At 55.8% G+C, this 24956-nt stretch overlaps 3 protein-coding genes across 7 annotated transcripts in view; 2 read left to right on the top strand and 1 right to left on the bottom strand.

Moving 5' to 3' along the window:
- The window catches only part of CENPP (centromere protein P), a 181748-nt gene extending 173758 nt beyond the window's left edge, over positions 1-7990 (bottom strand). Inside the window, exons 1-4 of one of the 4 annotated variants that reach the window (XR_011167615.1) lie at positions 7745-7989; positions 7294-7460; positions 6636-6724; positions 460-548 (exon numbers count right to left, since the gene is read on the bottom strand). Coding sequence is in view for 3 of the 4 variants with exons in the window: in XM_069084442.1 (XP_068940543.1) it covers positions 460-548; positions 6636-6724; positions 7294-7460; positions 7745-7884 (485 nt within the window). In the remaining variant the exon portion in view is untranslated. Of the gene's footprint in view, positions 1-459; positions 549-6635; positions 6725-7293; positions 7461-7744 lie in introns of all 4 variants that reach the window. The other 3 variants (XM_069084442.1, XM_069084441.1, XM_069084440.1) reach the window with 3 other exon arrangements.
- A 528-nt stretch (positions 7991-8518) lies between these two features.
- Positions 8519-23496, top strand: NOL8 (nucleolar protein 8). The gene is made up of 16 exons (XM_069084428.1): positions 8519-8787; positions 9188-9250; positions 9425-9503; positions 9597-9726; positions 9803-9873; positions 10633-12571; positions 12980-13093; positions 13530-13652; positions 14142-14232; positions 16388-16529; positions 16715-16792; positions 17669-17925; positions 19254-19389; positions 20312-20382; positions 22499-22581; positions 22702-23496. The coding sequence occupies exons 1-16, from the start codon at positions 8649-8651 to the stop codon at positions 22747-22749; spliced, it is 3564 nt and encodes a 1187-aa protein (XP_068940529.1). The 5' UTR covers positions 8519-8648; the 3' UTR covers positions 22750-23496.
- A 1098-nt stretch (positions 23497-24594) lies between these two features.
- IARS1 (isoleucyl-tRNA synthetase 1) overlaps positions 24595-24956 on the top strand; it is a 27134-nt gene continuing 26772 nt past the window's right edge. The window contains exon 1 of one of the 2 annotated variants that reach the window (XM_069084430.1): positions 24595-24675. The gene's annotated coding sequence lies outside the window, so the exon portion shown is untranslated. The remainder of the gene's footprint in view (positions 24676-24956) is intronic. The other variant, XM_069084431.1, reaches the window with a different exon arrangement.

Below are 24956 nucleotides of genomic sequence, written 5' to 3'. Positions count from 1 at the left end.
ACATCCTGAAATCAAAAGTGAATAAAATAAAATAAAACGTAGCAGGCCTTGAAGGAGAGATGAGGAGACCCCTTGTCTGCCCTGCCCCCGCCCCCACAGAGGCGTGGGGCCCATATGTGCTACACACTGTACACTGATCCAGTCTTTCTTTCTATTTGTTATATGGGAAAGCTCTCTTGGAAAAGTAGGGGAAGGATACTGGGGGCCACTATCATGATGAATAAAAACAAATGACATCAATAAAATTTTTTTAAAATAAAAAAATCTCTGTTCTCCGAGAGGAGGGCAGGAGAGAGATAAGGGAGGAATCTGGGCAAGGTGAAAACCAAAGATACAAATACAGATACCTGCTGCCTTTAACTTCTCTAATAAGGTTCACAGTAACAATGAACAAACGAATGTCTATTCCCCCCAACGTCTAAGTGGCCCAATGTAAAGCAAATGGAGGAACTCCCTTACCGGGCCACAAATCTGCTGAGTTCGCCATGCTCCATGTGCTCCAGGATGATGCTGAGCTCCGTGACAACAGCTGAGGAGCTCTCCTCACTCTGAAAGAGAGAAGCCACGCACTGAGCTTTCAGTGGAGCCCGTGCGCACTCACTTCAGGCCCAACAACCCGGGGAATTTGTGACAAAAGATCCTGTTCTGAGCAGTGTTTAAAACTACAAACTCGACAAAGATTAAGACATTTCTTTACTTCTACTTAATGGGAAAAAAGACACAAAACTCTCATGATCAGAACGGCAGGTACAGGAAAGGAGCTGTCTTCCAGCCCCCCACTGTCGCCATCACAGTTCCTGTAACTCTCCAAACCAACACACCCTGGATGGCACCCCCTCCCCATCAGATGTAGTTCCTTGAGGGCAGGGCCCCTCGATGGTGAGCACAATGCCCAATCCATAGCAGGCACTTAAGAAAGGCTTTTTCCATCCACTTGTTCAAAGGAGACACAGCCACTGGGCCACATTTCTGAAGGACAGAGGAAAGAATAGCTGATAGACAGCTACAGATTAAGGAGAACAGCCAAAGTAAGAAGAAGAAATACCACAGGTGCAGCTAAGACAGGGCTTTCCCCCAGCCCCTGCTGGGAGAAGATTAAGGACCGCTCCCCCCCCCCATTACCTCAAGGGGTGAGCACACTTATCTGAGGGCAGAGGTCTCTGACCATGTCAGGTCGCCTGTGACCAGTGGTCTGAGTCACTGGTCTCTGTGGGCTGAAGGGACATTTGTTTGGGGCTCATAAGACAAAAGAGAACTTCAATATTCCCCTGAATTGTGTATTTAACCATATTATGAAATTTTCTTGCTCAAGATTTCTGGAAATGTTACTTCAAAATATCTTATGCTATTAGAGAGATGTCCAAGGGGCTTGGACATTTCTCTCAAACAAAACAATGCTTGAATTTGTGTTAATAATAAATTAATAAAAATCCTTTCAAGCAGACTTCTGCCTAAATTATTCATCTCTTTTCTTTGACCATTTATTAACTTGCTGCATGGAGAGCTGGTCACCAAAGATGAGACCAAACCAGATCGTGCTCTCATTTGTCAAATCCTAGGAAGGATGGTGAATGGTGCTGTCTCAAAGGAGAGAAACAGTGGGAGCAGAGGCAGTTAAAAGCAAAACAAACTTGGCCAGAGATCCCAGGAAGCAAAGCCCTTTTGAGTGAAGAATAATCACAGCTGAACCGAGGTTTGCAAAGGGCTTCATGAATGGTATCTCAGGAATGAAAGTGAAAGGAGAAAAAGGGAAAGTATCTGTAACGATTATTGAAAAAAACAACTCTATTCCCCATAAAAGTGAGCAGACTCAGGTATTACCACACACACACCGTCCCCTCCCTGGCCATCAGCTGTTTGGGCCGGTGGTAAAGGCCAGTGCCAGGCCTCTCTCCTCTACTTTTTCTTTTCTTTCCTCTGGGCTTCAGGGGGGCCTTTTCCTGTTGCCCTGGGGAGGGGGAGGGGAAGCTGTCGCATTTCTGAGCCACACACTTTACAAATCCAATCTGATTTGGGACAACTGGTATGACATCAGCTTATTGGGCCAATTTCTCACTAATGTGTGCACTCAGCAAGGGACATCTGCCTCCAAGAACCCCTCTGGTGTCTCTGTGCTTATCAGATGTTATGCTACTTTCATTGTATTTAAATGTTTTTCTTTTTCTAGCTTCATCTTCAACCCAACTGTCATTTAAGACAGATCTTCACTTTCCCTGAAGCACGGTAACTTTTAGTCACTACCCTAACTCGGTAGTTTGGAGGGTGAAGGCTCACTAAGAGGAAGCCAGACAGCTTAGCTCTGTCTGCACAACCTGTCCCTGGGAGATCGAGAACACTGAGTTCAGAGTGATGGAGAAATCCAAGGACAAGCACAAGAAGAGGTCATTTTGCCAGCCGAGCAAGCCAAGCAGGGGCTGGGGACTGTGCCTGGGCAGGGAGTCCGAGGAGGAATCAGCTGGAAGCTTGTTCTTCTGATCCCAGGCTGGGGTCCACAATCCAGGGAGAAGGGAGGCTGGTGCCCAAAGCAGGAAGTGTAGACCAGGCATGAGACAACAGTCCTGGCCTCCTGGTCCCCGAAACAAGGCCTTCCACAGAGCACAAATGGCAGGGCTTCTTCTGACCAGTTTGGTGGTGGGGGCTGGGGCCAGAAGCTGTCTACTGGAGCTCCAGCCCAGGGCAAGTCTACAGCTGTGTCCCTCAGACCCAGAGTGGAGTCCAGAGCTTGCAAAGCTCAGACCACGGGAGCAAAGAGACCGGACCAGTTCTGGGACGTGAGAGTCAGCAGGTCCCCAGTCCAAGTTCCCCTTGAGCTCTCTGAACAGCACAATTAATACCTGAAGAAGGCAGAGGGATCCCACAACACCCCCAACGGTCCCTCCAGCACTAATTCAGGAAGTGGCAAGACCAGAGATTCAGTAAGCACTTATAAGCACCCATCAGTGCTAGGCACTGTCCTAGGCACAGAGATAAAGAGCAAGGGACAGTCTTTGCCTCTACTGGGAACAACAATGGATAAGCAAACATTCTCCCTCCTCAGTGCTTGGAGAATCTCTTCACTGTCTCTTGTCAGCGGAGGCCCTGTACTTCTCCAGGCCTGTTCTGGGCTGGTCAGGACTTAGATTTGGGACTGGAATGGAGTGAAAGTCCTTAGTAATGCAGGAGGTAAGGAGTTCCGATCCCTCACTTCTAATTAGTGACTGAAGGCCCACCCCATGCACTGCCATGGCAACAATGCTGGGTCAGAACAGACAGGGAGCCGCTCTCCACACCGATGCCCCAGGGATCGGACTTTGCTGGCCTCAGGAGATGAGGAAGTTGTGCCAAGGATGCCACCCCTAGCCTAGGGGCCCACCAACCCCCAGGATGGCTCTTAGAGAGGCAGCTGAGCCTGGGGGAATGTGGCCACCCTGGGCCAGGCAGCTTCTTTCCCTGTCGGTGCCCTCTGGCTCTGTGTTACAGCTGAATGTTTGGCCTTCTGCCTGCTTCCCAAATCTTGTTCTGTCTGCACCTGGGAGTTCCATGAGCCCGTCCCCTCCTGCCCCCAAGCTGGCTTTGTGGTTCTCATCTGTAGACAGCAGCTTCTGTTGCAGGGCCCAGGGCCAGATCTTCCCTGCGGGCGCCAAGAGTCCTCCCTGAGAGGTCATCTAGCATTAGCGAGCTGCTGCCTGAGGTCCCCGAAGCAGCAAATCACTAAGGCCAGCCTGAGCCACGGGGCCACGCCGTCATCCCCACATCCATCACCTCTCCTTGTGCTTCTGGATAACTGAATCTCCTCCCAAAATGTCTATATTTTATGGTCCAATTCAATGCCTGCTTTGGCATTTCTTCCATCTGTCTCCAGTGCTTCAGATGGAACTGCTAAAGAATTTTATCCTGTGAGTTTTCTGCTCAGAATTTCTAGGTCACCATTTTAAAAAACTTAAGACTTTTTCTGTTTGGGGATGAGAGTGGGGCAAGGGGTGGGCAAAGGTGGCCTGAGTGTTGTCATAAAGGGGTCTCTGCAGGGCAAGCCATCTGGCCATGGTGATGGGGGATCATGGGGCATTGAGGAGCCAGGAGGGCAGGGGAGGGAGAGGACAGGGGCCAAGCTCCTCAGGGAGAGAGGGAGGCAGGGCCCTGGAAGCTCTCTGCAGGATGGGAGGGACAGCACACGTCCACCTCAGGAGAAGGAAGGGCGAGGGGTTTGGGGTGAGGGGCTGGGTCCTGCGCGGCCCCCACAGGGTGAGGCTCCCGGTCCTGTGCGGCTGACCCCAAGACAAATTCCAGTACTTGGGACAATGAAGGCTGTGAGAGGCATCTCAGGGAGCCTCCATCTGCCATCACCCCAAGCCCACCCCTCTAAGGGCTCTGGGAGGGGGGCATGGAGAGAACAGGACTCCGAGGCTAACAGGAAATGTCGAAGATGGAGCCTAACCAATAAAAGCTCCTTCAGGGAACACAAAGCCAATGGCACTATAGCGCCTGAGGCAGGCAGAAGATGGGCAGGGTAAGGCTGTGCCACATCTGCTCGGGGCTGGGGGCACCTTGCCTGCTCAGAGGGCTCATTGGGGTCAGACAGATGCCAGGCCTCAGAGAGGAGGGTCCTGGAGGTCGTCCTGAGAGTGTGACTCTCCCTGGGCCTGTGCGAGGGGCTGGGAGCTAGGAAGCACCAGGCTCAGTCCTGCATAGATGCTAACTGACTGTGTGACCCTGGAGGGGTTGGTGACCCTGAGAACCTCAGTTTCCTCCTCTGTTAAAAGGAAGCGATTCCATCAAAGGCTTCTTCTGGCTCCAATCTGCCCTCTGGGGCTTCCTGCTGGTTCAGACATACTCTAGGGTCTTCAAAGGCTGGCACCCTTTTGGGACCATCAGGAAATCTCTGGGCACAGCTGAAGTTCTCAGACACTTTTCAAATTCCCAACGATGAAATGTCTCCCTCTGCTGGCGATAGGTGGCTACAGGTCAGCATTGGTCAAGGAGACCGAGGGTCTGCCTCCAGACCCCCCTCCCAGCCTCCCCCCCCCCACCCCCCCCCCGTGGGATGTGGGAGCCCTAGGCACAAAGGCTCTGCCAGCGCCAGTCCTCAGGGCCTAGGCCACTGCCACAGAAAGGCCTCCCTGTGTCTGCTGTCCTGCCAGGACCCTGGCACCAGCAGCCTGGTCATGCAGAGAGAGACCCCGACCTGGGCCAGCCCTCCACCACCATGGAAGGAAAAAGCTTCCCTTCCTTTCCCCCAGCCCGTGCCAGATCTCAATGCCACCAGCCCCACCCCATGCTGCATGTCTGTCCCCTTCTCGAGGTCACCCTGTGGTCCCTCTGCACCAGACCTGCGGGATGACACTCCCCCAACTCCTCCCTCACCACTGCTAAAACGTCCCTAGGGCACAGGTGGGCCAGAGGCCGGTCATCTGGCAGGTAACGTCAGACACCCAGCGGAGCAGGCACTCTGTGCTTTGAGCGGCCTGGACCAACGCAGGATAACTGTAGGAAGGAGCTTTGATGGGACCCCTGCCCATGGTCTCCCCTGGATCTCTCACCTAGGGCCGGCTCCAGGGGGCTGAACCTGAGCCTGTCCAAGAAGGAAGACCAGCCAGCCAGCTGACCCCACCCTTCCATGCTTGGCCCCACCTGCAGCTACAGAGTTTGTGAGGGATGTTGGTCACTATCAGACCAGGGAACCCTGCACAGGCAGGACAGGGCCAGAAGGGCCGGGACCTCCCCAGAGGATGGCAGTGTCTGGTGCCCAGCTCAGGGGGCAGACAGCCCTGAAGAGGCCGCTGTGGGAATGACTGGATGGCCAGCTCCCTACAGGAGACAGGACAGACCCTGGGGGTCTCCGAATGAAAAAACAAAACCAAAAACCCTTAGCTCACAAAGAAACCTGACAATGGTGGAAACCCTCTGGAAAGGGCGCCAGGCAGAGAGGGTGGAGAGAACCGGAAGGGCGCCAGGCAGAGGGTGGAGTGAACCAGAAGGGTGCCAGGCAGCTGCAGGGAGGCCCCAAATTCCTCCTGCCTGGAGACCCAAGTGCAAATCCTGGGGCTGGGAAAGCCCCCCTCCCCCAGCCTCTACTTACCTACTCACGTTCCAGCCAGATTTTGCTATTTCCCAGGCCTGATGGGAATTCTCCCAAATCCATGCTTTTGCACAGACCATCCTGGAGGAAGCGGTCCCTACCCACAGCGTGCAGAGCGTGGTGTCTGCAGTCTGAGGACCTGAGGCTGCATGGCCCTCAGACGCTTAACTAGCCGGCTGTCCCTGGCCCCCTCCTTCTACCTCTCCCTGCCTGTTTCCTCATCTGCAAGATGGGGATAACAAGCCACGCCTAGAGGGCCCAGGGCTCTGCCCACACACTCCCTGGCTGGAATCCCCAGGTTCAGCTCAAGATCCCAGGCTTCCTCCTTCAAGAAGCCTCCCTTGATTTCTCCCTGCCCTATTTGTGCTTCTCCAGAGCTCAGAGGCAGCAGGTCCTTGTTCCTTCCTTCGGGCCTACAGCTCTTGGGGACCGCCGGGCTGGCCTCCGGCCCTCACAGGCACATCCCCATGCCCACTGGATGGGGGAAGGCCTCCTGTCGCCTAGACAGACAGACGGATGCGCCCTGGGCTGTTAGCCCCCAGCTGCCGCAGCCCTGGTACCCCTCCCCCTGCCAACTCACCCGCGTTTCCAGAAGCTGGAACTCCAGCTGAAAGGGCACAGTGTGGTACTGTCCGGCCAGGTGGCCCTTCCGCAGGACTCTCTGCCCATCTGCAACAAGAAAAAGATGCTTGTGTCTCACATTGGCCAGCCCAGGGCGACCTCTTCTCATCAAAAGCCGGCCGCTGTCCCACGTCTGGGCTTCTCTGCACGGCCACCGGCCACCAGGCCATCCTCATGGCCATGCCCCCTACACACGGGTGATGGTACGCTCCCTGAGGGTAGACACTGTCTGGATCCCCAGCGCCCGGGCACACAGTAGGCGCTTAGCAGATGGGCATCATGCCCAGCGCACAATGTATTTAGTGAACATCTGCCGACGGACTGGTGGCTTCTCCTCAGGTCTTCAGGCCCCAATGTCCTGGCTTTGGAGGTTTCCTGCCCCCCCCCCCACCCCAGGGGACCCCAACCTCCGAAGGCTCCACGTTGGCTGGAAATACCCTCCAGGCCCTCGGGGTGGCCACTTGACTTTTCTGGAGAAGGGCCTGGGGCGGCATCACCTGTGGGGCTCCGGCAGGTCCCAGAGCAGCCCCGCCCCAGCTCCCCTCCCGGGAGGCGGGTAGGCACACTCCGGAAGTCACCAAGGGGGCGGAGGTGGGCACAGCGGGCAGGACGCTTACCCTGGGGGCCGCTCCCGCTGCCCCTGGCCAGCTCCAGCCGCGTCAGGGAGTAATCCTTGATCCTGACGCCCGTGCCCTGGGAGAGGAAGGAGAGCCCGAGCTCCAGGCGCCCTAGCTGGGCCTCCCCGCCGCCCGCTGGAGCTGGCTCGTCGCCTTGGCAGAAGCGCCTGGAACGGGACAACAGACAATTACGGGGGAGAGCTCTTCCGCTGGGGGCTGAGTCTGCGCAGGCTCTGCGTGTCCGCGTGCGTGGGTGTGCTCGTGGGCACGAGCACGCGTGGGCCTTCTGTCTCCGCCTCCAGCTCAGGGCGTGCCCCGGGGGGTCCCGGCTGTCCCCCCGTCCCCCCCCCCACCAGCCCAGGGCTGGGCTCCACGGCTGGTTCCCCGCGCCGGGCCCTTCCTCCCGGCACACCGGCCCACGCAGAGCCCCGGGCCTGGGCTGGCCGCCTACCGCTCGGGCTCCGACTCCGCCTCGGGAGCTGGGTCCGGGGCAGCGGCGGGACTCATCCGCTGCAGGCGTCTCCGCAGCGCCCCGATCTCGGCCCGCAGGGCCCGGAGCTCCTGCTGCTGCTCCTCCCGCTCCCTGTCCATGGCTGGGCAGAGCCGGGCAGGACCAGAGAGACCGGCCCCGGCGCGCGCCCTGGGCCCAGCTGTTCGAGTCTCCCGCGCGGGGCCGGCACATACCAACTTCCCAATCCTTGGGGGGAGAAAAGGAACGCGGAGAGAGGCTGGCCTGGCTGAGCCCGCCCCACCGCGGGGGCGCACAGTAACCGACGCTGAGAAGGAGTAGAGCAATGAGCCCGCCCGCCGTGGAGAGTCCGCCACTCAGCCCTCGGGGAAGTGAATACCCGGCGTCCGCGCTTCTGGACCCCCCTCACCTGGAGGATTGGTTTAGCCCGAAACTGGCCCGGAAATGACATCACAGATCGGCCGAGCAAACGGCTACATCCAGTTCTGCGCATGCGCACGCGGGGTAGGGGGGAGGGGTCAAAGAGCACGAGGGTGGGGAGAGGGCGGGGAAAGAGGAGATTATGGGTAAAAGTGTCCTTTTATTTTGCTTCCCCTTGGATAACCGAGCCCAGTCGACGTTCATAGGCTCCCTAACTTAGCAGACGATTGAGTGCAAGTCATCACCACGAGTCGAAGTGGAGACACAAGAGGGAACTCAGAGAACACAGGGATAGAGTTGGAAGCCGGAGAGGCTGACGGGGCGGGAATGGAGTCCCGGAACTTTGGACGTAGGAACTGGGGTCTCGCTGGAGGGAGAGGGAGAACGGAGAGCCAGGGCGGCTCGGGACCGGAAGTCAGTGGCACGTGGGCGGAAGTCCGGGTCGCGCGAGGCAGTGAAGGCGAGCATGGCAGCCAGTCTAGGAGAGCGGCGCCTCTTCGTGGGCGGCCTCGGGCCCTCGGTCACGAAGGACGATCTTCGCGCGCAGCTGGGCCGCTTCGGGGACGTGTCCTCCGTGGAGCTCGTGTCTCGGATGAACGAGCTCGGTAAGGCCACAGGAGGGCCGAAGTGGGTGGGGGGGAGTCCCAAATCCGAGAGCCGCTGCTGGGGGAAGGAGCCCCGGTCACCCGGCCCGGCCCACCCCGTCTGTCCTCCAGCCTGGGAGCCTCCATCTGTGACTTCCGGGCGTTTGTCCCCCGAGCCTGGAGGGCTCTCCGGCCCCTGCTGACCCTCCTGGCCTTCCGTAAGCCCCCCCTTAGTTCGCCTAGGCGCCTTCTGCGTACCGCGCCCCGTCAAACCTTTGCAGACATCGCAGGGCCCGGGGTATGCAGCAGGTGCTTCATTGATGCTGTGGGCAGCCGCTGGGGAGGGGGGCTCCGGTCTGGGGACCCCCCATCCTGCGGTGTTTCCTCTGACACCCCGCGGGGCTTCCCCTGTGTCCATCAGGGATCCCCGAGAAGACCTTTGCCTATGTCAACATCACGCTGTCGGAGGATGCGCTGCAGAGGTGTAAGTCCAACTGTCTGTGGCTGGGGGCGGGGCCGCCGGCTGGGGGAGGAGCTGCCCAGGGGCGGGGCTGCTGCCTGGGGGAGGAGCTGCCCGGGGGCGGGGCCGCCGGCCGGGGGAGGAGCTGCCCGGGGGCGGGGCCGTCTCAGTGTCCCCCTCCCCCCACCTCGCCCGCAGGCCTGCGAGCCCTGGACCGGAGCACGTGGAGAGGCAGCCAGCTTCGGGTCCAGCCGGCCCGGGAGAGCTTCCTGCACAGGTAGCCGTGCACAGCGGGGGGGCCGTAGCCAGGCCAGGGGGAGGGCCCGGGCCGCGGGGCGGGGCTCGGCTCACCTGGGTCCTCTGGCTTCAGGCTGGCACAGGAGCGGCTGGAGGCCCGAGCGGAGCGGGAGCCGCGGGCTCCAGACGGCGGCCTGCGGGGGAGCGGAGGCCCGGACTTGCACATGAGAGCCGTGCCAGGAACGGAGGTCCCGGGACACAAGGCAGGTAGGGGGGTCTGGAGGGTCTGCAGCCCCAGGGAGCCGGCCCGCCTTCAGCCCCACCTTCTTTCTCCTCCAGGACTGGGTCGTGAGCAAGTTCGGCAGGGTCCTACCTGTCCTCCGCCTCAGGAGCCGGAACAGACGTCAGATATCCCTCCTGTCCGGTGGTGCGGCCGTCTGGGCGGCACAGCAGTCTAGCTGCCGAGGGCCCCGGGCTGTTGGGGATCCGGATGGAGCTAGAACAAGAGGGAGCCACGGCCCACCCGGCCTCTGGTGGTCAGTGACTGGGCAGCTCCAGACACGAGGGGCGGGCTGGCACCATGCCCAGCGTGAGCTGTGGGGAGTCCTCCTGAACGTGGCCTCTCAGCTTGTTAAAGTGGCTGAGCCGTGCCAGGGGGATTCAGGGGAAGGCGTTGTTCTCTGCACAGAACGGGGCCTCCTCCAAGTCTGTTCCATAACCTCCCAGTGAAGTGCCGGGGGTGAGCTAAGGACTGCCGTGGGCAGGGAGGCCGTGCGTAGCACAGGCAGCAGCCCCATTTGGAGACCCCTCTCAGAACCTGTGGTAGCTGGCCTTGCTTGGTCTGACGTCTCATTGGACACCAGGCCTGAGGAGGGAGCTCATCTCGGGAACCTGGAATGAGCCACTTGGTCCCCTTTACTCGACCCACAGTAATTGCTGCTAGCTAATACTAGATGTAGGTAGATAACCTCGATCCTTGCACACACAGACTGTGAAATATTAGACATTTAGAGGCACAGAGACTCTGAGAGATCGTTTCATTTAAATTACTCACTGGCCCAGAGGCCAGATTGGGGGTCTAGTCCATTGTACTTCAGTTGTAGGGTTTGCAGAATCTTTGTTTTTCTGTTAAAACAATTTTTGTTTTCTACCTTAACTTTTCCTAACATTTTAAAATATGATCCATCGAAATACTGCCACAATCTAAAGAAGTTTGAACAGAAGATCACAGATACCATCTCTATTTCTGACCTCACTTGGAAATTGGAAGGAGGGGATGACGCTATGAGTAAGAAGCGACAAGGGCAGTTTCCTCCCTTCAGAAGCTCTTCCACCAAGAGAGTGAAGGTGGGGAGTAATCACTGCTCCCCATCCGGGGCAGCAGGATGCCCTGAGCTGGCACCCCCAGCTCATCCCAACACAGCACAACAGCTGGATGTGCGAAAAGCAAATTCCAGGCCCTCTGAACTTCCTACATCAGCATCCTCTACACGTCAGAAGGATCAGAAGCTACAAGTGGGCTTTCCTCAGACTTCAAAATCACCCATTATCAGAAGCAAAAATAGCATGTCTGATGATGATATTGACTCTGAAGAAGAATTGAAAGCCATGATAGCAGAGGAGAAGAAATCACAAAGGACGACCTTCCCCAAGACAGACGGCACTGAGGAGGATTCCTTTGAAGTGGTTGGCAGTGATTTCAAGCCAAATCTGACCGGTTCAGGGATGAAACAGAAAAGCCTCCAGGCTCCTTGTTCAGACAATGCCGGTAACATTTCCAAGCATGACCGAGAGTATGACTCAGGGGACACAGACGAAATCATTGCTGGGGAGAGAAATGGTGATCAGAGCAAAGACAAGCCAAAGATTTCACCAAAAAATAAAACCAAACAAAAAGAGGACTTTCTGAAAACCAGAGCAAATTGTACATCTTCCCATCAAGCTCCAGAAACCAGTAGAAGGAAAAGTTCCACAGGTAACAAACAAGAGTCAGCTAATTGTACGAAGCACATCACTAAAAAGCCGTCTGACATCTCCCCTGGGTCTGAGGCTGAGGAGTCTGAAGAAGAGCTGGATTATGAATCCATGATGACTGGCTGCTATCGCCTCGACCTCACCTTGGCTGACTTAGAAAAGCTGGCAAATGCAGACACTGAGAGTCCAGGGGGAGACGCCGTGTGCACTAAGCAGACTCTGCCCAAGAAACAACATGTTGGTTCTGGCCAGAAAACGAAGATGGGCCCTCAGAAAGGGGCCCGGTGCATCTATCCCAATGACATTTTGGCTTCCCTCTTAGAAGGGGAAGAGAAAACCAGTGAGCAGAACCCACCAAAGGAGAATAGGTTGAAGCCCAAGTTTCAGGCTTTCAGAGGCGTGGGAGGGCTTTATGGCGGGGAGACACCAAAAAGACCCTCTAAGAATGGCAGTCTCACCACTCAGCTAAAGGAACAGGAAGCAACTCTTGGTAGTTCTATGGGAAAACAAGCCTTTGATTTGAATGCTTTTTCCAGTGATGAAACGTCCCCACCCCAAGATGGGGAGGAAGCACATGGGGCAAATGGCCTTCCGCACTGTACTGGAAAACTCCCGAGGAGGTGGCCAGCCAGCAGAGACCAGTGCTGTGCTGTCCAGTCACCCTCCTCTAATTCTGAATATGAAAATGCTTCTGTTTCTTGCCTGTCATTGTTGGGCTCCAAGAAATCCTCGAGTCTTTATGCAAAGACTTGTAGCACGGACTTGGGAAGTGATGGTGGCCTTGGTACCCCTGAAATGGGAGACCCCAAGCAGGAAAGGAGTGATTCTATCACCCTCAGGCCTTCTACAGGTCCAGAGCCCAAGCATGAGCCAGAAATCGTGAAAACACATTCCAAAAAACCGCTGAAACTCTCCGTCAAGAGGGACTGTGCGTCCTCCTGTGTGCGAAGGAAGGACCCAAAGCGGTCTCAGGCCAGGGAGGGTGAACGCCCACGTGCTCACATGGCTGCAGCTGGTGCCATTGGGCCCCATCAGAACTCTGAGGATAATCAGAAGCGCTTGGCAGCCTTGGAGGAGAGGAGGAGAGAATGGGAGATGCAGAAGCAGCTGGTCCACAGTGCTCTGTCCAGCTTGGTGAGTGTCTTCCCTGTCAGTATTGGCAGAAGCAACTTCCCCTAGTCAGCTTTCTCCCCAAAAGCTGGGTGGGGTGGCCAAGCACACCCTCAGGCCTTTGTGGTTGTCAGATGAGATAGGCGTGCATTGGGGAGCTGTGTTCTGACCCCAAGCAAGCTCCTTGGTCTGTCTCATGTTTAGTCTATGCTAGCGTGGCAGCCGAGGGACCAGCAGGTTCTCCAGGCTGGTCAGTTAGTGAATGAATGAATGAATGGAAAGGCTGCTGAGAACAGGGAGGCAAAGACAGTGCCCACCCTCGGGGGCAGGGTGGGCATGGGCACCTGTGAGGCAGCATTCAGCACATGTTGACCAACTGGGTCCATGCCTGACGTGCTTTGGTATTCTCTGATGCATTCTGTGTTTCCCCAGGACAGCCGTCCAGCAAGCAAGCCGACTCACATCCTGTTCAGCTCTGACAGTGAAGATGAAATGGAGGAGGAGGAAGGTGACAAAAAGCCTCCTCCAGGAAGCAGAGAGCAGCAGGTAGGTGCCAGAGGCTCATGTGGGGCCCATGTGGGCAGTGCTGATGGTAGGCTCGGATGCTCACCGGGCACACCTCCCGTGAGGCTGCCCCATCTCCTGTGCTCTGCATGTCGGGCCTCCTCACGTTGTTCCTTGGGCTCCATAAACATCCCTGTCCCCCCAACTTCCCAAGTACCCCCTTGTTGTCTTATGTAACAAGGCAGTGTTGGGCTTGGAAGCTGACTTCCAGTCCATCGGGTGCCCTTTGGTTTAACGTGGTGAATCCTCTAAGGCAGATGGCTTGTGATTGTACCATTCATTTTCAAATATAGGGGGAAGGATTCTTACTGTAAATTATGCCATATTTTTGTAATGTGTAAGCGTAAGATTTTTTTGCAATAAAAGTATTGCCCTTTCCTCTTAAATGGTTGTGGGGGGTTTTGTTTTGTTTCTTAAGGATTCGATCAGTAAAGCCTCTGGGAAACTGTTTGAGAGCAGTGAGGATGAGGAGCAGGCGACGGATGATGACGAGGCCCGATTCCAAATTAAACCCCAGTTTGAAGGCAAAGCTGGAAAGAAGGTTGGTCGGCGCTGAGAGCAGAAGTAGGATTATTGTTGCCTTGGCCGCTCATTCACTGTTCATGTCTTAAGCCTGAATAACTGACCGCACCAAGACATACGCCTTCTGCTGGGTCAGCAAGCCCTTGGCCCAGGGAGCAAGATGTCTGTGATTCTTTTCTGGTTTGGGTGAGAAGGGCTGAGTGTGGCTAGGACCAGTTATCGGGGACCAAAGAGGCCTCATGGTGCAGTTGAGGGTTGAGGGCAGGGCTGGAAATCACAAAGCCCCAGGTTCGAGTTCTGCCTGTGACCCTCAACAAGTCACATAATCACTTGGTGCGCTGGGCAGCACTAGTTAGTCCTGGCTCTGAGTTTGAGAGATGGGGCTGACCTTCATCGGTAGAAGGAGTTTTCTGGGAATCTCTCTACCAGTGAGAAATCCCAGGTCCAGTCCCCACCCCTGTCCTCCTGTGAGATCAGATTATCATTGTCTGTATCGTCTGTTGGGCAGCTCATGGGTTTACAGTCCCACTTTGGTGCTGATGACCGGTTTCGAATGGACGCTCGCTTCCTGGAAAGTGAGAGCGAAGAGGAAAAGGAAGGTGAGTTTCACTTTGGTTTTCCTGTTGACAACCAGGCAATGCTAATCTTGTTGGACTATCATCAGTCTCCACAGATGGCCCTGTTTGGTCCTTCCTAATTTAATAACGGAGCGCCCAACACAGCCCACTCTTTTCATGGTCACTGGGGACTCACCCCTCATGTTCCACAGCTTTTTCTCATGCGCTCAGCCTATGCCATTGGACCCCACATCACCATCTTGAGATTTAGGAATACCCCCACTCCACCCCTCTCCTGCCTCTCGCTCTTCCTGTCTCTACTGGAAGTTTTCTTGGGTTTTCTTGTGATTTTTTCATAACACGACTAACATGGAAGCATGTTTTGCATGACTGCAACCTCTATCAAACTGGAGAGGAAATGGATGAAAGGAGAGTCAGAGAGAGAGTAGCGCCAAGCCTGGGCAGAGAGTTAGACATATTTTGATGTGTGCATGTGGTGCGGCCAGAGTGAGACTTTCAGGATGGCCCCAGGACCAGGACAGGAGGGGCCTCGCCTCGGCCCTGCTGCCATAAAACACCAGAGGAGAGACATTAGTGATTGGAGTTCTAGCTGTGGGCGTAGAGATCATGCAGCCTTGGCCAGGGTGGCAGCTGAGGGTCTCTGCGGAAACAGCCTTTCTTTAGTTTTTCTTAATAACGTTTTTTCCCCAATTAAATGTAAAGACAGCTTTTAACTTTCACCTTTTAAAATTTTTTAAACTTAATATCTTATTTTTTCTTCAATTACATGTAAAAATCATTTTTAACATTTTAAAAAAAACTTTTGAGTTCCATATTCTCCCCTTCTCTCCCCCCATTGAGAAAGCAAGCAGTTTGATAGAGGTTGCAGTTATGCAAAACATGCTTCCATGTTAGTCGTGTTATGAAAAAATCACAGAATGAGAAAACCCAAGAAAAATTAAGTCAGGTCCTCTTCTCTCTGTATTCAGGCGCCATCTTCTCGGGAGGCAGAGAGCGTTTTGTACCATGAGTCCTTCAGAATTGTCCTAGGTCATTGTATTGCCAGGAATAGCTGAGGCGTTGACAGTTGATCATCATATGGTTGTTTTTTTGTTTTTTTTTTTTTAGCAATCAGGGTTAAGTAACGTGCTCAAGGTTACATGGCCAGTTATTTCTAGGTGTGGTGCTGAGTATCTGAGCCTGGATTTGATCCAGGTCATCCCGACACTGGAGCCGGTGCTCTTACTCGCTGAGCCACCTGGCCGCCCCTGATCATCATATGGTATTGCTGTTAACATCTAAATAAATATAAGTGTAACGTGAAGTGTATAAATCTGAGGTTTTTCTGCAGCCATCCTGCTCGTCATTTCTTATGGAACAATGCAATTCCATTACAATCACACACCACACCTTGTTCAGCCATTCCCCAGTGGATGGGTATCCTTTCCATTTCCAATTGTTGGCCACCACAAAAAGAGCTGCTGCAAATCTTTTTGTAGTTAGGTCTTTTTCCCTCTTTTTTTCTTATAAATCTCTTTGGGATACAGACCCAGCAGTAGTTTTAACGGGTCAAAGAGTATACACGTTTTTGTAGCGCTTTGGGCACAGTTCCAAGCTGTTTTCCAGAATGGGTGGATCAGTTCACAATTCCCCCCACAATGAATTAGTGTCTCAACTGTTCCATGTCCCCTCCAGGATTTGTCGTTTTCCTTTTCTGTCATATTAGCCCATCTGACAAGTATGAGGTGGTAGCTCGGGGTTGTTTTAACTTACATTTCTCTGATCAATGACTTAGAGCATTTTTCATGACTGTAGATAGCTTTATTTTGTCTGAAAACTGCCTGTTCACATCTTTTGACCATTTATCAAATGGGGAATGACTTGTATTCTTATATATTTGACTCCATTCTCTCCGTATTTGGGAAGCGAGGCCTTTGTTAGAGACATTGGCTGTGAAGATTGTGAGGCCCCCTTTCCTGACCCTGCCCTGGGGCCTAGTTAGTCTCTTCTCCTGCAGTCAGTTGGCCTTTGGGGAGAACTCATTGTTGAAGCAAGAGTTGATTCCATTTTTCACAAACCCTGAAAACAGCTTCAGTAACAACCAAAATCCCAACTTTTTTCATGCATCATTCAGTCTTTTAAAGACATTTTAAACTTTCCCAGTTTCTGACTTCTCAGATTTCACTTTACCTCCCAGAGCCGAAAGAAGCAGAGATGGCCGAGGAAGAGGAGCTCATTGCCGAGAAAAAGAAGAACATGGAGGTGCTCAAACGCATTCTGCCTGTCAGCCATCAGGCTCCAAAACCCAGCAAAGAGGAAGCAGCTGCGAAGCGATTCAGGTGCGTGTTCCCCCTGCTGTCTGTCCTCAGAGGGGGTGCCGGTCAGCCAGGCCCATCAGAGCCCACGAGGCCGTCACGGGCACTAGCCAGGATGTGGGCAGGCGTGGAGGGCCCCAACTGCCCTGCCTCCTTCCTGGGCAGCCTCCTCTCAGGGCTGCCGTTGACCCCTCTGCTCTTGCCTATAGGAACGTCGTACGCTATGATCCAACGAGGCTGGACCACGCCACGTTTGAAAGAAAGGTCGACCCTGAGGAAAAAGAAAGGTAAACGTGCTGCCTCTTTCCCAGGGAGAGCCCATGTGGAGTGTGGCCAGAAGCAGCTCTAGATTGGGGGGCTTGGGGCAATGCCCCTGCAGAGTTCTGCTTTTGGCCCCCCAGGACAAGTGATCTGACATTGAAAAGAGATTTCTTCCTGTTCTTGCCTTGCTTGTTGATTGATAGCATTAAGGGGCATTTATCAAGCACCTCCTAGGCACTAGGTTCGCTGCAAAGATTAGTCAACCCTGATGTGAGGACAGTGAGCTCCCCCCTTCTCTCTTCCTCTCCCTCACATTTTTTCAATGTGTGTGTGCGTGCATGTATGTGCAGAGGGAAAGACAAAGTCGTTTAATAATGGCTTGGGGGGTGCGGCAGGAGCTCTATGGGACGGGGGTCAGCAGAAGGTGGCTGTCTGGGGCAGGGAGAGGCCAGTGCTGGCACAGAAAGGAGATGGATTGTTATGGGGAAGAACCAGGAGACGCCCTAGTTGCTGTGTGGGGGTGGGGAGGGGATGTCCAGCAAGGCAGGAAGGTACAGTGGAATGTTTGTGAGCTACTTGGAAGGAGCCGCTGGCGTCAGGCCCGTGTCCTGCACCTGGGCAGCAGCGGTTTGGGGCAAGCAGATGTCCAGCAGCGATGAGGGGAGTAGAAGGGCCTGGGCGTGCGTGACTCATTTCTCCCTCTGCTGCAGCAGCACCGTTTCATAGCCCTCATTTCTGGCCTCATCCCGAGCCCTAATCTTGGGGGCTCCCTATTGCCCATGGGAGCACATGCAGAATGCCTTGTTTGACATTCAGTGCCCTCCAGAGCCAGCCCCTCCTGCCTTCCCAGCCTCCTCCCACCCCTCCTCCCCCCCCACAACACTCCCTTCCCTCCATGACACCAAGGCCAAGCGCAGAAAGAAGAGGGAAGAGGCCGAGAAGCTTCCCCAGGTGTCCAAAGATCTGTACTACAACATTGCCACTGATCTCAAAGAGAGATTCAGGACCACGGAGCCGGCCCCAGGAGCGGGAGCCGCTGGCCCTTGGGACGAGATGCCCGAGGAGACTGCCATGGCCACAGGACCACCCCACCCCCCAGGGGGCCTGGGCGAGTTCACCTTCTCCTTCTTTGGCCCGGACGTCAGTGAGGCCAAGGAAGGTGAGTGAGGACCGTGTGGTGCATCCCAGCTCAGCTGCTCATCAGACAGAACACTGGCCCGGAGGCAGAAGAGGCTAGAAATCCTGCCTTGGGCACTTAGCGGCTGTGTCACCCTGGGCCAGCCATTGTAAGGGGGGGGTCACACCCAATGAGCTCCATGTGCCTGGCTCCTAGTGGGCACTTAGAAATGCCAGCTGCCCTCTGCAGACTGCGATATCCACCAGGCCCTGCCGGCCAGCAGGCCCTGGGCCTCGAGGCTCCGTCTGTGGGGAGGCCTTGTGGGGAGCCTCGAGTTGGGGCTTTGAGGCTTTGAACAGATTGATCACTAACACTCACTGGACTGGGGGTTTCCTTTGGCCCAAGTCCCTTTCCTTTCTTTGTTCTTCCTGTTCTTCATGTCCCATGCAGTCTCCCCCTTTCCTGTCCAGTTAAGTTCTGGATTGTAGTTTAGAGTGTAGGGTCCTTCACCCTATGCTGTGTGTTCCTAGAGCTCGGGTTAGCCCTCTGAGAGGGCCCCCGGTCAGGCCTGAGGAGCTCGCACCCTTTTCTGCTGGGCTAGGGCCTCGTTTGTCTTATGATGTCATAGGGAGGTTTGGGGTCTTGGGGTGGATCCCTCATGGCCAGAAGTGAGAAGAAGAGGAGAGATCTCAGACACCTTGGGAGTTGGGGTTGACCCAGCCCATCCTAGCTCCACATGACTCTTGTCTAAAGCCCCCCAGCTGATATCAGCAGAGGAGCTCTGGAGGCCTCCTTTGTAAGACAGGAAGGAGGGTGTGAGAGCTTCTCTTCCTCTTCTAGGGGAACAGCAGTGGGGTTGCCCGACTGTCCAGAAAGGAGCCTGGGCCTGCCCCAGTAATGCCCACCCTGAGGTGCAGGCTCTGCCTAACGAGGGGGTGCAGCCCTAGCACAAGAACCCAGAGTCTGCCTTGGTGCCGGGCCGATTCCGGGGCGAGTCATCTCCACTAGCCAGGGATAGGGGGAAAGTTCTCTTGACCAAGGTCACATGACTAGCAAAGGGCCAGAGCTCTGGCCTTGGGTTTGCTGCCATCATCAGCAAGGTGACATACACTATGTGGATGGATCATAGGTGACTCCTCCCTTGGAGGTTTTGTCCTTTTAAACCAGGTAACCTCCGCACCCCCAAGGATGCCCATGCACAGAGTATGAACAGCCGTTTGCCAGTCAGGAAGGGATTTTTGTTTTACACCAGTCTTGGAAATAGAGGCGCACGTCCAGACAGGCTCAGAGGCCTTGGTCCCCACTAGCCCTCTATTTGGCTGCGCCCCCCCTTCCATGGGTACCCTAACCCCTTCCTTTTCTGTGTATAGAACCATACAAGATTGAAGCCAGGCCATCTGGACACATGGCCTGGCAGCGGGACCCTCGTTTCCAGGACAGTAGCTCGGAGGAGGATGAGGAGGAGCCCGAACCCGCAGCTGGGAGCCAGGAAGTGGCTGAGCCAGAGTAAGGCAGGCTTGAGAGTTGTCTGTGGCCCTGGGAGATGGGGGAGGGGGTTTCTAGGGCAGACTTTGAGTGAAACGCCCCTCATGCTCTGTGATCATGGGCGTACAGCAGAGCTCTCTGGGCTTGCTGGCAATGGAAGAGCTGGGGCTTGACAGGTGCCAGGGACAGCTGACTTCCTGTGGAGGCCCTGAGCCGTGGGCTTCTGTGCCAGACCTGGCTCCTCTCAGGCTTCCTTAGAGAGGTGGCTTGGGGAGGATGAGGTGTGTGCGGGTTACCCCCATCAGGCCTGTGGGACACACACACACACACACACACGCACGCACGCACGCACGCACTCACGCGCGCGCATGTACTGACCAAGGGTGGCTTGTGGCTGGCTGATGCCCCTTTGATTGACTGAAAAAAGCTGTAAACTCTGTCAGAAAGCAGGGGCACCTCCCCGATCAGAGCCGGACATGGCCTGGCACTTTCATTTCCTTGGTGACAAGTCAATCTGTCCCTCCCTCTTAAGCTGGATCCTGCCTCCAGGGCAGACCTATGGGGTGGCCTGGGGCCTGGGGCTGGAGGAGGAGAGCAGCCGGAAGATGGTGCCCTGGCCAGCCAGCTCTGTCATCCCCAACACGCTCAGCCTCGGCCTGCCTGGCAAGGCGGGACCTCAGAGGGATGAAGCTTGGGCCCTGCCAGGCTGCTGGTATGGGAGCACCCTTTGTCACAAGCATTTGAAAGTAAGTGTGTTTGGGGCAGCCAGGTGGTGCAGTGAGTAAAGTGCCGGCCCCGGAGTCAGGAGGACCCGAGTTGGGATCCGGCCTCAGACCCTTAACACCCACACAAAAAAACTAGCCGTGTAACCTTGGGCAAGTTACTTAACCCCAATGGCCCTCCAAAAAAAAGGAAGTAAGTGCTTCTATTTGTGTTTCTCCAGGGAAGTCCAGCCATCTGGAAAGCCAACCAGTAGATTTTTCTTTTTCTCTGAGCACGATGAAAGGTTATGTGGTAAGGCTGGTTTGTTTTTTATGTTAATTAGCTGTACATCTGTAGTCCAAACTCTGAGAGGACACAGCTCGGCACCCTCTGGGGCCCTGGCTAGAAAAAGGCTTGCTTGGCCTTCTGGAGCCCAAGACCCCTCTGGGCAGGAGGGTAGGGTCACTCTTTTTAAAGGGGGGGGGTCTGTAAATCCCCTCCCAGGGAGCTCAGAGGGCCCTCTGGACAGGCCGTCAGAGGAAGAAGGAAGGCAGGTCCGGCCTTGGCCAGAAGCCCCAGCACAGGCGAAGCGTCCTGTCACCTTCACATACCACAGCTCGCCTGGCTAGTCCCCAGCCCCAGAAGCTGAACGTCCTCAGGGACTGCATCCAGATGGCTTGTCCATCCTCAGTGTGTCGGGCTTTAGACTGATCTCTCCCTTAGCCTGCCCTTCCCCTGATGTGTGCCTTTCCAGCCTGTGTCCCTGGTAGGCCAGCAATTTCTGTACCCAGCTGTGTGTGTGCACATGTGTGTGTGCCTGTATCTATGAGTGTGCAGTGTGCACGTGTGGTGCATTTGGCTTGCGTGTGTGCGTGAGGTCATCCCTCCTTTGCCCAGTTCAGATGACAGCAAGCTTTGAGCGTCCATGCCACCCCTCCCACCAGCCTCATGTGTCCCCCCCTCCCCATGTTAGAACCAACTGCTTTGCCCTGTTTGGTCTCCTAGGACCCTTTGGTCATGTTGGCCTTTTCTTGTTCCCATCAGCTTCCATGTTTGGGCTTGGCGTCCTTCCCCGGCCTACCCGGAGTGTCTCTGCTGCACAGCAGGTCCATTTCCCTCTAGAATCAGGCTCATGGCAGGGTGACCCTGCCCGTGGCTTCTCCCTTCTCTGGTCAGTCCTTCCTGGAGGCCCACAGAGCTCTTTCTCTCCCCATCTTTTGGCTTTGTTTGAATGCTCCTTGGCTCCTGCTTGGCCCGTCCCCTCTTTCTGAGAGCTGTGGCTTGGCGATGTGGCCTCTCCCTCTCCAGCCGCGTCTGCTCGCTCCTCCCGGCTCCCTTTGTTCATGACAGCGGTTCAGCTCTTGATTCATCAGGTTGGACAGACTGCTTGTGTTTGTGCCCAGGCTGTGCTGATCATGGGCCTTTGGGGTTGTCTTTGAGGTTTGTGTCCCTACTGTCCCCCTCACTGTGATGGCTCTTTCTGACGGGATTCTTCTCGCTTGTTTGTTGGTCCTACCGCTGCCTTATGGCCACTGTGGCAGGGCTGAAAGAGCCCTTGGGCCTCCAGGATCGCGGCCTTCCGTTTCTGGCTTCTCCGGACTCCCCCTCTTCAGCCTGGCTTTCATCCTCAGTTTCCAGTCCCTGAAGCTTCCTCTTCTCCCAGCGTGGCCCTGTTCAGGCCAGTCTTGACCCTGGACACCACGAGTTCAGCCCCACACTGTACTCCACTCTTGGCTCCCATGCCCAGGCCCAGGATCTTCTCGTTACCTCCTCTATTGTCAGTTATTGGGGTAATTTGACTGCCCCCGCACCCTTTGAGGTCAACTCTGGACACCAGACACTCCCCTGGGCTCTTCTCCTGCTTTCCCTGCTCCTCAAGACTCCTTTGCTGCATCCTACCCGGTTTCTTTGCTTCCATCCATCCCCCACACTGTTGCACGAGGGTTTGGCCTTCCCCCTCATCCTGAGGTCACCTGGCATTGAAAGCCCTGGGCAGCCCTGCTTCTCCCTCCTGCGGGCTCTCTGCTGCAGCTGGTGGGATCGAGGGACTGACCATCCACACCCTGCCAGGCCATGCCATGCCCTCTGCCCTCCCAATCATGGAGTCTAACAGAGCCTTGTGCCTGATGAGCTCCCAGAACCTCTGGGGATATCACCCCTCATGGTGGAAGCAGAGAATTGCCTCAGGGCCATGCGAGGTCCTTGTTGAAGGATCTCCATTTTATATCAGAGACTGAGGCATCAGGTGACTTAAAGACCAAACTCAGGAGGCTGAGTGTCCAAGATAGGGTTGGAGCCCAGTTCTCTGGCCTTGAGGTCTGAAGATAGGGGGGAACCTCTGGGGTTACCAGAGGTGGAAGGACCGCTTTTATAGGGAAAATCTTGTCAGTGTTCTTTTCTGGAAACCTGTGTCTTGTTTTCTCTTTAGTGGGCCCTGGGTCGTTCTGGCAAGGCTCAGGAAGCCAGCCAAGCAGTGAAGATTGGGAATCCAGAACCTTGGTTCTGCTGCAGGTGAATGAGGGCCTGGGTCCTCAGTGGGAGGAGGGAAGTGTGGAGGTAAGGTCAGAGCTTCCTGATGGGGGTGGGCCCTGCCCCGCCCTGGACCCACCAACCATGCTTTCCTTCCTGCAGGATTGTCGGAAGAAACACAAAGCAGCCAGGAGAAAGGCCAAGCCCTAGAGATGACTGCAGCCACTATGGCCAGTTGGGACAGGTACCCTCCTCCCCTTGAGGCCTCAGAAGGACCAGCTTCTTCAGGTCCTCCCAGAAGAGGTGGCCTGAGGGTCCACTCAGAAGCAAGGAGTCCTGCCTCAGAGACGGAGGGCCTCAGTGCTGGCTGAGACAGTGCTGTGGCTTCTCTCTGAGGCCCCTCGCAGTGTCCAGGCCTCAGCTGCCCACAAGGGTCCCTGCAGCCACTTGTTAACGTTCTCCACATCTGTTCAATATTTCCAAAACCAGTTGGGTTTGATGTTTCTGCCCCACACTGAGGAGGCCCCAGCAAAGAGCTTGACCCTGCATGTGCCCTGGGGGGTGTGAGGACCCTGCCAGACCCTGCTGCAGAGAGAAGGGGCTGCCACGGTCCCCAGACTCACCTGACAAAGGTTGCTTCAGCAGGCCAGCAGACTGAGCTCCCTGCTGCATTCTCTTTGTGACTTTAGAAACCCTTTAAATGAATGTAATGTCGTCTGGATTTCTGTAAAAGAAGAAGAAAAGTTTATTTTTTTAAAGAAACCAAAAGTGGTCTTAGGATGCCATTCAGCCTCCAGCCTGCTGGGACTGACCTTCTGACAAACCCCCTCCCCGTTGCTGTTTTCAGTGCTGACCTTGTGGTATAAACAAGGCAGCTTAATTTATTTATGACTGTGCAGAAAGGGTTTGTCTCCTATTTTGACATTATTTTTGGAAATATAAAGACAATCTCTGTTCTGTGTGTATGTGTGTGTATCGATTGGGTCACTGACCTGCACGGTGCAGAGACAGGTCAGCGGGATCCTGGGGCTCTGCTTTTACTGGCAGGAGGAGGTGAGCCTAGGTGGGGGAGCCCTGACCAGCAGCCGCAGGAGGGCTTTGGGGGTGGGGGAGCGGTGAGTGAGGAAAGGGCAGGCCCCAGTGCTGGTCCTGCCCTGGGGCACCTCTGGCAAGGCATCTGCCACGTGGAAGGCCTGGAAGTGCTTTCTTCTGTGGGCCGATGTGTCTGACTTAAAGGACCTGGGGAGCAGTGACAGGTCAGGGACCCTGCCCCACTTTGGGAGCTAAAGCAATTTAGTTGGGGCAGCCGGCCTATCACAGCCATGTGCAGGGGAAGCTGGGAGAGACCTGGAGGGGGGCTGCTGACTGTGGGGTCTGCACGCAGAGTTTGGCAGGGAGAGGGGCTGAAGGATGTCTTCTGGGCCTGCAAGAAGAGCCGCCCTGCTCTGGGAGGTTGACCCATGCATGGTCTGCTGGGAGGGTGGCCCACGGGCCGAGTGCTAGCAACACTGGGCAGTCTTGCCCTCATGGAGTGGACGTTCTGGCAGGGAAGGCAGCCCAGCCTCGGAGCCCCAGCGGGAGCTCTGGGTCAGGTCAGGCCTTCCTTGGCCCTGTGGTGGTCAGGGGCCGCCCAGGAGTGAGGGCCAGGGCCAGCAAAGGAGGGGGAAGCCCCGTTATTGGATCCTTGACCCCAGGCCCTCCCCACTGCCGCCAGGAAGCCCAATGGTGGGGGCCTGCCTCAGGTAACTCAGCTGTAAAATGGGGGAAACAGCACCTCCCCCCCAGGCTGCTGGGAGGACCAAATGAGGTCCTATACAGAAAGGACTCCGCACACTTAAAAGCGATGCGTAAACGTCAGCCAGCATTGCTGAGGCTATGAATTTCTCAGAAGGGGAAACTGAGGCCCAGGGAGGGAGAGGCCAGGTAGGAGGATCCGCCTCCAGGGTCTGGAGCTGCCCCGCCCTCCAGCGTCCTCCCGTTGCCAAGACACCGCCCCCCAATCGGCTGCCGCCTTGTTGAACGGCGCGGACCCTGCGCGCTGATTGGTCGCGCCAGCGGTCCGGCCCGCCCTTCCGCTTCCGCTCATGCTTTCCTCCACTTGCATCATTCAGCCCGGCTCCCAGCGTGTTCCTGCGGGTGAGTCTCCGGAGCCGGCGGGGCCTGGGGCCTGGGAGGGAGCGGGAGTCGGGGCCGAGGGGCGAGGGGGCACCTGGGGACCACTGCTCCTTCGGGATCGTCTTCGCGGCTCTGGTCAGAGCTGCAAGCCTTAGGGCCCTTCCGCGTGAGGCCCAGAGGGGGCCAGCCACGTGGTCTCCTGTAGAGGACTGCCCTAGCGCGGTGACGTAAAAGCTCTGCCCCCCCCCCCAGGGCGTAACAGGTGCGGGGGAGGAGCTCCCGGCAGCCTGCCTGTTTCCCGT

The sequence above is a fragment of the Petaurus breviceps genome, unplaced genomic scaffold (assembly GCF_028583685.1).
Source record: "Petaurus breviceps papuanus isolate PSGF00001 unplaced genomic scaffold, PetGlider_PUasm1.0 174, whole genome shotgun sequence".
Taxonomy (NCBI): domain Eukaryota; kingdom Metazoa; phylum Chordata; class Mammalia; order Diprotodontia; family Petauridae; genus Petaurus; species Petaurus breviceps.
Note: the sequence above shows the minus strand (reverse complement) of the source record. Positions and strands in the feature narration are given on the sequence as shown.

Coding starts and splice junctions, on each gene's coding strand:
- NOL8 (XM_069084428.1), top strand. CDS start 8,649: ATGGCAGCCAGTCTAGGAGAGCGGCGCCTCTTCGTGGGCGGCCTCGGG. Junction 9,874..10,632: donor AGCCGGAACAGACGTCAGAT/ATCCCTCCTGTC, acceptor TTTTCCTAACAT/TTTAAAATATGATCCATCGA. Junction 14,233..16,387: donor GAGCGAAGAGGAAAAGGAAG/GTGAGTTTCACT, acceptor TTTACCTCCCAG/AGCCGAAAGAAGCAGAGATG.